This window comes from Acanthopagrus latus, chromosome 23 (genome assembly GCF_904848185.1).
Source record: "Acanthopagrus latus isolate v.2019 chromosome 23, fAcaLat1.1, whole genome shotgun sequence".
NCBI lineage: Eukaryota > Metazoa > Chordata > Actinopteri > Spariformes > Sparidae > Acanthopagrus > Acanthopagrus latus.
Genome location: NC_051061.1, coordinates 19,269,247 through 19,283,293, shown reverse-complemented (window position 1 = coordinate 19,283,293; position 14,047 = coordinate 19,269,247). Strand labels below are relative to the sequence as shown.

The following is a 14,047-nucleotide window of genomic DNA, read 5'->3' as shown; positions in this document are numbered from 1 at the left end:
GTGAAGAATCATAATCCTCTTGATGTTGCTGGTGCTTCTTGTTTTAATCTCCAAAATTTATTTTGGACTGCTTGTTTTAGTTAAGTCTCTCGTTTGCATCAGCTTTCCCAAGAAAGCCAGGATTGAACACCCCAAAGTGTTTCACTCACACTTCAGTTCAATGTGGCTTATGCAGGCTTCACAGTGACATCAAAGCGTTCAGTCAGGTGTGTTCGGTGTGATACAATCTAAATGTTGACTGGATGTTTTGAGACGATGGATTGTCTGGGCCTCAGACGATCAGATACAGGGGGATCGAGGGACGCGTCTCCTCTCATGCGGTGCAGTCGTCCCAGCAGCTACAATAACTACCAGGAGGAGGCGCTTATCTCACGTTGTGCAGAGGCATCACTGAGGAACTAAGTCAGAACAACACTGTGAATGTGTCCCCTGTTATCACAACCCTTTTATGATTTAGCTGCCCTGACATTACCACATTATGAATGACAACAGGGTCCGGTGCGGCGGAGCTGAAAATACACACTCAGAAAAACATAATAAAAAGATGAAATGCGGTGATATGACACAATTCAGACCAGGTGTGCAATTTGTCAAACAAACAATCTCCCCTGTTGAATCCAGACACTTGGACTGGGGCTCAGTAAGTCATGCTGACAATACAAACAGCCACAGTCTGTTTTTGTAGCACTTGTTTTACGGCGAGGAGCCGCTTCTGTTCACCCCACAGACGCGTTTATTTACAACAGGAAGAAGACGGATTAGAGACTTCAGTCTGGAGGGAAAACTATATCATGGGAGTGTAATTACCATAATCTACAAGTCTGGGTGAATTTGTTGTGGGGTAGTGAAACCTTATAATGTTTTGCTTACAGTGACTAAAAATGTGCTGTGTGAGCAACAGTTATCCCCCGAGCTCGAGACGTCTCTGGCTTTCTTTTAATTTGCACCAGCATAATTATCAGCTCCACACGTGTCTTCATCAAACAACTTTCGATACGACTACCGACTTACAGAATTTAGAAATAATAACTTTTAAAGGATACCTGTTGTGCTTTTTTCCCCCTTCCCTTCAGTGCTTTATACTTGTTCTTGAGCATGTAAAGGTAAAAAGGGTTGATGTTCTCACCAACAGGAACTCCTCTCTCCCACAGAAAAAGGTGCCTGAAACACCCTGCAGTAGTCCCGCCTTTTATTCTGTGACTTTGTGACACCACACTATGCCATTATGTCACACATTTCTATCTAGTTTGGCATCTAAGAGTTGATTTAGCGCGGCTGCTCTGTTGTTGTTCGTGGTGCTGGCTCAGGTGTCTGTGAGATTTATCATGACAAACTTTTACACAAATGTCTGATAGGATAGAATGATGAAGAAAAGATGTGTCATATCCAAAAGGTCAAAGGTCATCATCACTGTGACATCATAATAATTTGCTCTCTTGAGTTTTATGTGTAAACCATTAATTTGAAATTAAAGTTAGCATTCTGAGTGTCTGGTCTGTAAAATGTATAGTGTTTGATTTGCCTTCCTGCCTGTTTATGTAACATCTGGTTCAGTAAAAGAGTCGCAAACTTTTCGCTTCAATCTTGCGCTGCAGGGTTGGTACAACATATTTCAGAGGCGAGGACAAAGACAAAAAGAACATTTAAGACAAAAAAAAATAAAGAGTGATGTTAAGCAAATGAAGCGCAAAGTTTTCGCAAAGTCTGGAATGATGGATATATAGAGACAAATATGTTTGTATTTTTACAAAGCTTTAAAGAAGTTACACACAATCTATTTCATCTGCCACAAAGGACACCAGCACAGGTGGTAAACTTGGAGTACAAACACGGAGACTCTTGGTCCAGCTGAGAAAGAAGCAGTGAAAGCTTCAGGCTGTTTCCTCTAGGGGGCATCACCATGGATAAGCCTCTGGCCAATGGTGATGTGCAGGAGATTACCCAAACAGCATCTAAAAAAAGCTCTCCACTCAAAGCTACACCCAGAGTGTGAGTGACTCGTGTGGAGTTCAGCTGCCTGTTGCACACCATGGCTGCGTTTTACCGGATACTCCTCCTGCTATCAGGTAGGTTCATTATTGACCTATTGACTACTGTGGATCTCTGATTAGTTTTGAAATGCAGCAGACTTCAGAAGTTATTTTCAAGGGATGCAGAGGCAGTCGGTGCAGGTAACAGCTTAGAGGGGACACAACCCGTGTTTACATCTGCTCAGCAATCCAGTGAAAGTGTTGTTCTGAGGCAGGATGTGCAAACAAACCAAATTACTACAAGTTCTACAAGATTACAAACTGCCATCATTTAAGTCAAGTCAAGTCTGTATGTCTGCCCAGACAGAGGGTAGATTCCTGGTGTTCATGTGGTGTGAGATGTGACTCAGTGTAAAGTCAACCCTTGGAGTCCTGTTTTTCCCTATAGCACTGCAGAAACACGCGCACGTGTCTTATGAAGGAACAGACTTAAATGTGCATGTACCTTTCCACCCTGTGACCAAGGTTAGGCTTCAGAAATGGAGCTTTTTACAGTCAGCTGCCAGTTTATCAGGTCCACTGAGCTCAGACACAAATCAATCCTTCCTTCATGAAGGCTGTGATGTTCAGTTCAGTGTGAAACTCTTAAACAGAGGTGCTGATTCACCTGTATGGTCATATTGTAGTATACACACAAGTGTTAAGGTTATTCAGCTTACCCTTGTTGATACAAGTGGGGTGGAAAACATCAGAAGCTGCAATGATTAATTGATTAATCAGCTAGTGGCTAAGTATTTTGATAATCAATTAATCGGTTTGGGTATATTTTTGATGAAAAAAGAATCAGATTCCATCTTATTTAATGTAAATATTTTGTGGGTCTTTTCTTCCTTCATGAGAGTTATTGAATTCCTTTTGATAGTGGACAAAACAAAACATTTCATGACTTCCGGTTTGGGAAACAATGAGCCATTGGGCCAAAGGACATTTCTGGGCCAAACAACTAATTGATTAATTTAGAAGATAATCGACTGATTGATCGACAATGAAATAGTCATGAGCTGCAGACCTAGAAACATGTCCCCAGCACTCAAAAACTTGAACTTTTCAATGCAATCCCGATAGAAACTGAACATGACGACCTTCAGGATTCATCAGTGGCAAACTCAGGATGTTTGAGGGGCACCAGTGTGGTACACTGACAGTAAAGAGATGGCACTTCACACTGTTTTTTCCTCTGGAAGGGCACGCTAGAGGACACTTTATTCATTATCTCTGTTGGAAAAAAAACATGATAAAGTACTTCTGAAGTATAATTAATTAAGTTGCAACTGAGTGTTCAAATAACCCCTTTCTTTGTTTATTTCTCTCTACAGTGGCCGTGGCCTCTGCGGCGGCACGCAGGTCCCAGCGGACAAAGCGAGGGTTACTAGAGTTGGCAGGAGCCATCAAATGCAGCACCGGGAGATCGGCCTTGGCTTACATGATGTATGGATGCTACTGTGGACTCGGGGGCCAGGGCTGGCCCAGAGACAGAGCAGACTGGTGAGGAAACGGCTTTTAAAAAGAACGGAATTCAAGAATATCACAGCCGGACACCTGATGATAGTGTGCAGCAAATTGTAAACACTCAGCTGACTCTCTATACGGCCCACCTATACATTATGTGATGTAGAAGATATATAATTCAGCGTGCAGTGGTGATGGTTAGCCCTCCTCTCTCACACATGTTTTCCTCCCCCTGGATGCCTCTGGTTCTTCCCTGTCATCCTACGTATAGCCTACACACAGTTTCCGCTTCTGAATGAGTGGACTGAACCACAAATGCTGGGCGATGGGATGGAAAAGAAGGGGATGTTATCCAGATTGAGCAGACTCACTCGGTCCATTGGGTACTTCAAAATAGGTCCAAAAATTCCACACCCAAATCCTAACTGCCGACTATTGCTTTGCCTCGTTCGCCGCAAGACATGGAACCCCCTCAAACCAGTTAACTTCTAACTATCTGTTGTGAAAACTCATGTGGTGATCCTGCCCTGCCTTTAAAATAGCCGTGGTGTGATTCTAACCACAGGGCTGTGACTATTGCCTTCTCGACCCTGTCTTTGTCTGGTCTGGAGTTCAGTCTTCACAACAAAGACATTTTATCACACTGTTAATCTTTCTGAATATGTACATAGGTGTTGCCACAGACACGATTGCTGTTACGGAGATGCAGAACGCCTCGGCTGCCAAACCAAAACAGACCAGTATCAGTGGACGTGTGAAGACAAGACAGCTGAGTGTGGTAACACATTTTTTTTTTTTAATGGCTATGCAAATGTTTGTGTGTTTGTATTTGGATAATAAGACAGATGCTGTGATGATAACCAGCATAAAGCACTGACACAGATCAGCCCGATCTACAGGTATCCACAGTGGTTATGAAGTATCAGTATGAAGGCAGCTGATTGGACGAGATGGACAGGAAGTTTACAACATATAGCTCATGGAATTTCAAGCCCCCATAAACCCATTGTTATTTCTGTACTACTACTTCTGTATTTCGTCCATAGATTACATTTCTACAATCCAAGACAGACAAGAAGACATGATTAGCACAATGTCACGAAACTATTTTTGGTACTTAAAAAAATCTATATAAACTTAGAATAATAATAATCACTATAATTGTTTCTACAGCACATGAACCATTTGGAGGCAGAGTGAATAAAGTCTTTACAAGCACTGACAAAGCAGCAGATGTCACCGTGGTCGTGTGTGTTCTTCTTTGCAGACGATTTGGAGGACAAATGTGAAAAGCTGCTGTGCAAGTGCGACAGAAACGCTGCGAGATGTTTGAGGAAAGCTCCTTTCATCCGGAAATATGCCCTGTGGCCAGATTTTCTCTGCGGTCACGAACATCCCATGTGTAATATTTACTGACAGAGCTGCACCCATGTGTCCCGTGTGCCTTTTGTAAATAGAACATGTTACAGTGAAAATGTTAACGGCTTTGCTGTAAAAATAACCAATGACACTTGTGTTTTTTGTAAGTGTACATAAAATAAGTTCCCGTCTTCCTCCCTGCTGTAGGAACAGAGACAGGAACATTTAATCAGGTGAGGGCTCTTGTAATCAGTGGCTCTTTTAATTAAAATGTGAAAGCACGCTGTTGTGTTTTTGCAGATACCTTTTACATTGAATACTGTTTTAATAAAAGACAAAAGAGTTTACACTACATTAAGCTGCATTTAGAGTTGTGATTTTTCCGTGACCGCCTTAAAAGCTCCAAGGTTTACAGCCACAATAGAGTCACACAAGGAAAAAGGTAACTTGAGCATTTCTCTGTCGAAACTCAGTCAAAGCTCAGACTGAAGGTCGAATGTTATTCAGCCGAGGAGCGATCAGATAGCCGGTGCTCTCAACAGTACTTTTATTTGTTGGAGTATCACGCCGGTCGCTGCCTGCCGTGTAACTGTGAGGTCGACTCCCTGTGCTTTGGGAATGCCTCTGACTACACTTCATTCATCGGGGGTTTTAAAAAAAGCAGTTTGGAAATTCAGTGAGCTAATAAGGCAAGCTGAGGTTTTCGCTGCGTTTCTATTTTAAAGTCTGCTGTGACACATGTTTCTCCCTTTTTTTTCCCCCTCTGGATCCAGTGTTTTAATATTTCAGCTGCATTGTCTGCAGAGGCAGTAGAAGTACACAGATCTTAGCAGTAACACAGTGTAGAAATACACTGTTATAGGTAAAAGATGTGTTTAATTACCATGAAAATACATTTGAAGTGCCAAAAGTAAAAGTACTCACTCTTAGTACTCTTAGACCCTTTCCTGCAAAGGGACATGAACATTCCTTTGAAATGTTTTGATAGCATCACAACATGGTTTTAGATTGTTGTTCTTTGAGGAGATTTTCCAGGAAGTCTACAGTCGCTAAATAGCTGTTAAGTGATCTCATGTCCCCTTAAAATCATGAACACACGCATCACCTCATCGGCTGTTTCAAGTCAAGTCAATTTTGTTTCTACAGCCAGAAATCACAAATCGCAGCGCCTCAGTGGGCTTTACAATCCGTACAGTGCACCAACATCTTCTGTCTTTATGTCCTCGAGTTGAGTGAGTAAAGTTTTCCCCTTAAATAATCTATTTTGCAGGAAAAAAAATAGAAGAAACTTCAAGAAGGGATTATTCTCGCTGGCAGGACAGACATCTAGTAGATGTCACATGTAGGGAACAGACCAACAAAACCACAACATATACAGATTACAATGGCAGACGTTCAGTCACAAGTCGAAAATTAAATGTGAAAATGTGAATCAGGAGGACGATTGTGCAGGCCGAGGTGTCGCCAAGCGGCACCTGCCACTTACAACACACACAGAGAAAATAAGCAAAGGACGTCCGAATGTAAACAGATTTTAATGGCAAATAATACAAATATTTGCAGACTGTTAAACATTAGTGAACAATGATCTGTATGTGGATGTCACAGGGTTTCTTAGTATACTCTCCTCTTCACAGGAGAAAACACAAGAAATGCATTTCACCCTTACGAACTTTGCAGAGTGGGAAGCCTTCACAGAAGAAATAACAGAAAGTCAGCTGGTTTGTAAAGTGTGAAGTTTAGATATTCACCTGTAGATGGTGCCGTAGGTACTGAACTTGGAGCTCAATGACTCCACAGGAACTGAGCATTTACTGTATGCATAGACACTGAGACAATAACAGAAATAGCACTCATTAATGATGTTAAATTAAGCTGATATCACTGTTATTCTGGTGTGTATAAATCATATTTTATGTATTGAAGTTCCTGTAAACGAGCTGCCTGTTGCTGACTGTGAGTTTGAATGTTTAACACACAGTAAGTTACTCTATTTTGGTCCACCGCAGTTGGTTTTGGGTTTGGCTCGGGGAAAACCCTTCAGATCAAGCCGCTGATAGTCAAGTCAAAGCCTTCATTTCCCCTCTGACACCCAGTAAACAGCACCACCGTCAGGCCTGCAATCACAGTAAACACAGCCCTCCCAGATGTTACCACTGAAGTGAGCGTTCGCGCTCCTCAACAGCATCAGCGAGCTCACACAGGAAACACAGTGTCTTTGTCGTACGAGTGCACCGCTCAGCTCATGAGTGTGTGTGTGTGGACTGAAATGGGAGATGATGCCGCCGTGCAGCGTCCAGGACTGGGAAATAAGTATCTGGGTCATGGCCCACAAACACTTGCGCGATTGTGTCCAACCTTCAGCGAGGAGCGAGCTCTGGAAGTTGTGGAAGTCGTACGCTTCATCTCAGAGGGTGGTTCAGTGCCCCACTTTCCTGTTTGTGCGGGTTGTTCTACCTCTAATTTGTGCAAATCAAAATAAAACTTATTGCAATTAAGGTTTTGCTGACATTGCTCTGCTCTTACCACAAATTACTGTAAATCCCATTTAACTGAGAGTGTTTACATGCAAACAACCCATTCTATATCAACGAGAAAGAACGTGTTGTTTCTGTGGTGTTAAAACTAAAAATATTCATTCAGTTAGATATATTCTTAGCTGAAGTAGATAATTTGCCAGTCGCAGCTGTTTGAGTTTGTGTGATCAGAAGCTAGATATTGCTGCGCAGTTGCAGAGCCCTCATCTGTTTAGCATTCCTAACAGAGGCTGCGCTTTCTCAAGCAAAAATATTTTGATCTTAACTTTTTCTTTTAGCAAAAGGAACATTGCAGAGTTTGAGTGACCAGAGCTGCTGCGAGACGAGCATAAATCTGATATCTCTTGTACATAATTTAACATGAAACATCCTATATTTTTATCATACTGTTGTCATTGCTGCAGCACCTCCAATCACTGCCTGAGCACTCTGTTTTAGTTCCTGTCCCTTTAAGTCTGCTCTGATTGGTCAGCTCTCACAGGCATGAGCAGGCACCGTCCGCCATGTTTCCACGTCAGCTCTGCCAGTGGCTTTTCTACATGAAATAGTATATAAAGCACCTAGACCCGCTTTTAATCTCTCTTTCTACACTATGGGACCTTTAATTCAACATCTTTATCTGTTTATAGGACTGTGATTGAATTTTGGCTGCAGTGTATGTATGTGTGTGTGTGTGTGTGTGTGTGTGTGTGTGTGTGTGAGTGTGTGAGTGTGTCTGCTTATCATTGTGCAATCCCGTATTGCATAATGACAATAAAGCTGAAACTTGAACCCTTTATAACTCCCCCCTCTTCTTCCTCCTGCTCTCACACACAGCCAGCTCCACTCTGTCTGCACATTTCCTCGTTTCCTCTCCCTCAGATCTACAGATCGAAGATGGGTGTCACCAACATGGGGGAGTGCGAGAGCAGACGGGCCCCGCTCACTGCAGAAAACACATTGTGTTCAGATCGCCGCTAAAAATAGTTTCACTTGTAGGAAAGTGAAACTCACGGAGCCGTTGCCACAAGAGGTGAAATGGCGGCGAAAGCTGTCCAGCTGGAGCGGGAAACCTTCTCCTGTTCGATCTGTTTGGATCTACTGACGGATCCAGTGGCTATTCCTTGCGGACACAGCTACTGCATGAACTGTATTAAAGGCTTCTGGGATGAAAAGGAAGAGAAGAAAACCAACAGCTGCCCTCAGTGCAGGCAGAGCTTCACACCGAGGCCTGCCCTGGTGAAAAACACCATGTTGGCGGCTTTAGTGGAGGAGCTGAGGAAGACTGAACCCCAGGCTGCTCCTGCTGATCTCTGCTATGCTGGACCTGAGGACGTGGCCTGTGATGTCTGCACTGGGAGACAGCTGAAAGCCCTCAAATCCTGTCTGGTCTGCCTGGTGTCTTACTGCGAGAAACACCTCCAACAGCACTATGACGTGGTTCAATTAAAGAAACACAAGCTGGTGGACCCCTCCGAGAAGCTCCAGGAGAACATCTGCTCTCGTCACGACGAGGTGATGAAGATATTCTGCCGCACTGATCAGCGGTGTATCTGTTATCTCTGCTCCATGGATGAACACAAAGGCCACGACACAGTTTCAGCTGCAGCAGAGAGGGCGGAGAAGCAGAGAGAGCTCGAGGTGAGCCGACAAAACATCCAGCAGAGAATCCAGGGCAGAGAGGAGGATGTGAAGGTGCTTCAGCAGGAGGTGGAGGCCATCAGCCGCTCTGCTGATAAAGCAGTGGACGACAGTGAGAAGATGTTCTCCGAGCTGATCCGTCTCATACAGAAGAGAAGCTCGGATGTGACGCAGCTGGTGAGATTGCAGCAGAAGACTAAAGTGAGTGACGTCAGAGAGCTTCAGGAGAAGCTGGAGCAGGAGATCACTGAGCTGAAGAGGAGAGACGCTGAGCTGGAGAAGCTCTCACACACAGAGGATCACAACCACTTTCTACACAACTACCCCTCACTGTCACAACTCAGCCAGGCTACACACTCATCCCGCATCAAAATCCTTCCTCTGAGGTACTTTGAGGATGTGACAGCGGCCGTGTCAGAGGTCAGGGATAAACTGCAGAACATTTTGAGGGAAGAATGGCCGAAAATCTTAGAGAAAGTAGCTAAGGTGTTAGTTTTGGTGTCACAACCACAGCCCAAGACCAGAGCTGACTTCTTAAAATATTCACGTGAAATCACACTGGAGCCAAACACAGCACACAGGAAGCTGTTATTATCTGATGGGAACAGAAAAGCAAGTAGCACGCCTCTAAATCAGCCTTATCCCAGTCACCCAGACAGGTTCACTGGATGGCATCAGGTCCTGAGTAAAGAGAGTCTGACTGGGCGTTGTTACTGGGAGGTGGAGTGCGGATGGGGAAGAGTTGGTATAGCTGTTGCATACAACAGTATCACCAGAGCAGGGAGGTTGGATGAATGTGAATTTGGAGGAAATGACAAATCTTGGGCGTTATACTGTCACCAAAACTGTTTTAAGTCTTGGTACAACAATGTTAGAACTCTAGTCTCAGGTCCTCGGTCCTCCAGAGTCGGAGTGTACCTGGATCACAGTGCAGGTATTCTGTCGTTCTACAGGATCACTGAGACCATGACTCTCCTCCACAGAGTCCACACCATGTTCACTCAGCCTCTCCATGCTGGACTTTGGATTCGGGAGTCTTTTGGAGGCAATGCTGAGATCCGCAAACTCAAGTAGACAGGTGTCATTTAAGGGAGAGCGGATTGGATCTGATGTTTAATTCTTAAAATGACTTTGTCTTCATGTTTTTTGCTGAAATCAGATTTATTTATTTTTTGCTGCACAGAGATGAACTCTCAATCGAACATTACCGACGTCTTCTCATTCGTTGTTCTGTAAATGCTTGAGTTGCTTTAGATGGCGCTTCTTCCTCCTTCCATGATGAGTAATGTTTACCAAAACCTTACTGCATGGAAACGTAAAACCTCTCCGCGCTCTGAATGTTTGTTGGCTATTTGCATCAATATTTTGAGACATTATTGTTTCTCTCCCACTGCAGGAGTCTGAAGAGTGAAAGCAGATCACACGTTTGCAAAACAATCTATAACCACTTTTATATTCAATTAAAATAAAAATGTTGATTGCTGATGCACAAATTAGGCACGATGCTGTATTTTGAAACTGTAATATTATTTTCTTTTAAACAGCTGAGATTCTGGTCATACAAAGCGATTGTGATGAGATGTCTGAATGAGCTGAATGATTATATAATACATTTAAAGAGCAGACAAAGTATTTTTCTTCTTGCCGTCCTTCCAGGGTGTCATACCGAGCTGATAGTGACACCGTGAAACTGAAATGTGATTGTGACTGAGGCAGTTTCCCTCCTGAAACACCACAAACTGACACATAAAAAACAAAAAAACAAAAAAAACAACCTGCGCTGACCTCGTGTTAACATTTCAGGAGCAGTGCTGCGCTCTTGAAGGAAAACCAGCGACTGAAGAAATGCCAGTCGCCCATCCTACATATGCATGACAGCGTGTTTGTCACAATGAATGAGCGCATTCTTTAATCCCTGCCGGGGCGAGCCGACAGAACCTGTTCCACGCTAATTGCGTCCTTTAATCAACTGTTTGGCTCCCCAGCCGAGAGCCAGATGGCACACAATGAAGTCTTGGCTTAAACAGCTCCAAACATAAACAATAACAACCATGTGCCGAACAAAGTCTGACTTCCCATCAGCACAAGTTCTGTGTTCCTGCTGGGACTCTCCAGGCACTTTGTTTTCTTTCAAGGACACGTTTGCTCGACTCTCTGCTGATGTGCTGTGTTGTGTTTAATTATATAAAATCCCCAAAACAACAATTGGAGACACAGTTTTGATGGACTTCCAGTCTCGGTTCAGAGTGCTACCGCCCACGCGAACAACGAGGAAATCAACGTGTGTGTGGCGAGCAGCAGCAGCAGCAGCAGCAGCAGCAGCAGCAGCAGACCAGGACCTGCTGCCAACATCCTGCATGTTACACACTCTTTCATCCTCCTCCTCCTGTTTTAGCCCTGTCTGTGTTCTGAAGAGGAGAATTTAAAGAAATTAAAATAAAGGATATAAAAAAGTGATGTGGTTCCGTCACAAAAGTACGAATGCTTGTATAATTACACAGGGCACGCTAAATTAAATTAAATTCTGCATGACTTGAAAGGAAGTCTACAACACAGTAAAAATGTGATTTTGTCTGTAAATATTCTGTGTCGTAAAAAGTACCCAAACATTAAACTTAAAGAGAAGCACAAATATCGTGTTAAAATATTGTTGAATTATCTCTAGTATTAATATAGTTTTAAGTAAAGTATGAAAAGTATTGAAAGTACTAGTAACACTACTGATCGGCATGGCCTGATGTTTTTTCTTAACATCAGACTAGATCAGTTTGAAAATGTGATACTTTGGCTCTGATGCAACATGTAATCTGTAAAGTAACTAAAGTTGTCAGATAAATGTTGGAGAGTGCAAGAACAATATTCACCTCCAAAATGTAGTGGAGTGTAAGTATAAGGGAGCAGATGGGATAATCAAACAAAGTACTTCATTGTATTTGGTCAAATATAGCTACTTAGTTACATTCAATCACTGTAAATATTATACAATAAATTCAAGAGGGAAGACACCATACTAGTTAGGGTTTAATATGTGTGACAATAATACTAAAAGTGTGATAATGATTCTTGTTAATGACCAAGTTCAGGGAGGGGAAAAAATTTGCAGTGCAAAATCTGCACACAACTCATTTACAGTGTTATTTAAGCAGCCAGTTATCACAACTGACACGCAAAAGTTTATTTGGATTAATGTTTCCATCATCTGTCGTTACCTCAGGCGTCCACCAGGGGGCTGAATTCACTGTAATTTATGAGTTGATCAATTCAGGAAGCAGCCAGTGGGGTTATATTTCAGGATGAAATATGGGAAACTCAATCAAACAGTGTCACATAATGTGAAAATGAAAAGTGAGGTGAAGAATGTGGTGACTAAATCTGGCCAATTAGCTCCCTCGGGGAAGCACACGTCTACTAATTAGAAGGGCAGTGATTATCTGCGTTGTTAAACCAGCTTAGAGAAGACTAACAGAGATCTGTCTCCCACACCGCCTCCATCTGTGGCACAAAGTCACCAGCGAAAAGGGCGGATTGATCATCAAAATGTAAAGAATGCACACACTTCTCCCGTTGCTATATCTGGAGTTTGAACAGCAGGTGTGAAAAGGAAAAAAAAAAAAACTATTTAGAACGGTCCTGATAATTGCTTTCCTGAGCTTGCTGAGGAAATGTGACGCGACATGCTCGTTTTCACCAGAGTGAGATTGTGTCATGTGCTCCTTTAGGTTCACGTTTATGGTGAAACATTATTTCGGGGTGACATTCTGCTTTAATTCTAACTGTCTCCAGATCTGTTCGTCCACCATAAAGTAATATCAGGTGAGGTTGATGGGTTGTAGAGAACAAAAAAAGATAGAAAAAATTAAACAAACCATGTCAGTGTATTTGTTCTCTCACCATCTGTCCTCCCAGGAAATCCTCCTGGGGAGGAAAAAACAGAATTGACTTATATTACTTTCATAGATTATGGGATCGGTGTTTTTTAGACTGTCATTATTGACACTACTCTCTCTCTCTCACACACACACACACACACCAGCATAAAAATCATACAGGTTACCATGGTAACAAGCTGCTGGCACTGCAGCATGTCAATCACAATGGCCTTGACAGCACGATGAGCTTTTTTTCTTTTTTTTCTTTTTTTTTTAGAGCTGCTGTGGAAAAATGATCTCAAACGATTAGAGCACAAATTCCTCATCACCGAGCGCTTCACCGCAACGCTGAATTGTAATGTGAGGAGACATGACAGAGCTCTGCGTGTAAATCAAACCCTTGCCATATTTTGTTTGTTTACGTGCTCGCATCGTGTCATGAAAAACAATGATGAATAACCTCCCGGACCGGCAGTTTCACCATCTGGATGTTGTTTGCAACGACCAAGGTGCTGATTTACATTCTAAAAGCAGCATTTAACCTCACAGCGATGGCAGTTGAAGGTTGGACATTATCCACCAGAGATGTGCTGTGGATGTTGCAGACTAAGGGTTTTTTTTTTTTTTTGCAAAACACTACAGCAGCTTCCAGTCCTTTCCTTCCCATCATCACACATCAGTTTACAGCAGGTCACTTACAACAGATGGAACGCAATGATACGCCGCAGCATGAAGCGGATATGAATCATTGATGCCATACAATGAGCGTTACCCAGGAAACCGTGCCAGTCTTCCTCCAGATGAGTGTGCACACTGGAATACTGTGCAAAACACTGTTAAATTACATTTTGATGGAATCTTGAAAAATACACAGCTGATTGATGCAGGCTGGGTAAACGTGGGGGGAGGTTGTTTCAACTCAAACCTTCAGAACATACCTGCTCAACGTCTGGTTAAATGATCTCTGCAGGAACATCCGCAATGATATCAAAAAAGGGGTAAATCTGAAACCAAACTTAAAGACACTGATCATAATTAAACTTAAGTCATTAACTACTCAACCCCATGCTGATGGGAAATATCAAGTGAAGTTTCGTAGTCAGCAACACATTTTGTTGGCAACTGGACGTGTTTCAGTTTCTTGAAGACGTTCCATCTCTCATCCAAGAGGCTTCTTCAGTTC

At 42.8% G+C, this 14,047-nt stretch overlaps 2 protein-coding genes across 2 annotated transcripts; both read left to right on the top strand.

The window, feature by feature from the left end:
* Positions 1 to 1,954: 1,954 nt before the first annotated feature.
* On the top strand, positions 1,955 to 5,169 carry zgc:92162 (group 10 secretory phospholipase A2). Its single transcript, XM_037089524.1, has 4 exons — positions 1,955 to 2,066; positions 3,347 to 3,515; positions 4,151 to 4,257; positions 4,747 to 5,169. Exons 1-4 carry the CDS (start codon positions 2,030 to 2,032, stop codon positions 4,893 to 4,895), a joined length of 462 nt encoding a protein of 153 aa, XP_036945419.1. The 5' UTR covers positions 1,955 to 2,029; the 3' UTR covers positions 4,896 to 5,169.
* A 3,031-nt stretch (positions 5,170 to 8,200) lies between these two features.
* LOC119014759 (E3 ubiquitin/ISG15 ligase TRIM25-like) lies at positions 8,201 to 11,185 on the top strand. The gene has a single exon (XM_037090212.1). It carries the CDS (start codon positions 8,393 to 8,395, stop codon positions 10,067 to 10,069), a length of 1,677 nt encoding a protein of 558 aa, XP_036946107.1. The 5' UTR covers positions 8,201 to 8,392; the 3' UTR covers positions 10,070 to 11,185.
* The last annotated feature ends 2,862 nt before the right edge of the window (positions 11,186 to 14,047 follow it).

Bases quoted from the DNA above. Each gene is read 5' to 3' on its own strand.
- zgc:92162 (XM_037089524.1), top strand. From the start codon at position 2,030: ATGGCTGCGTTTTACCGGATACTCCTCCTGCTATCAG. The intron at 2,067-3,346 runs GTAGGTTCATTA...TTCTCTCTACAG, and splicing joins GATACTCCTCCTGCTATCAG to TGGCCGTGGCCTCTGCGGCG. The intron at 4,258-4,746 runs GTAACACATTTT...TCTTCTTTGCAG, and splicing joins AGACAAGACAGCTGAGTGTG to ACGATTTGGAGGACAAATGT.
- LOC119014759 (XM_037090212.1), top strand. From the start codon at position 8,393: ATGGCGGCGAAAGCTGTCCAGCTGGAGCGGGAAACCTTCTCCTGTTCG.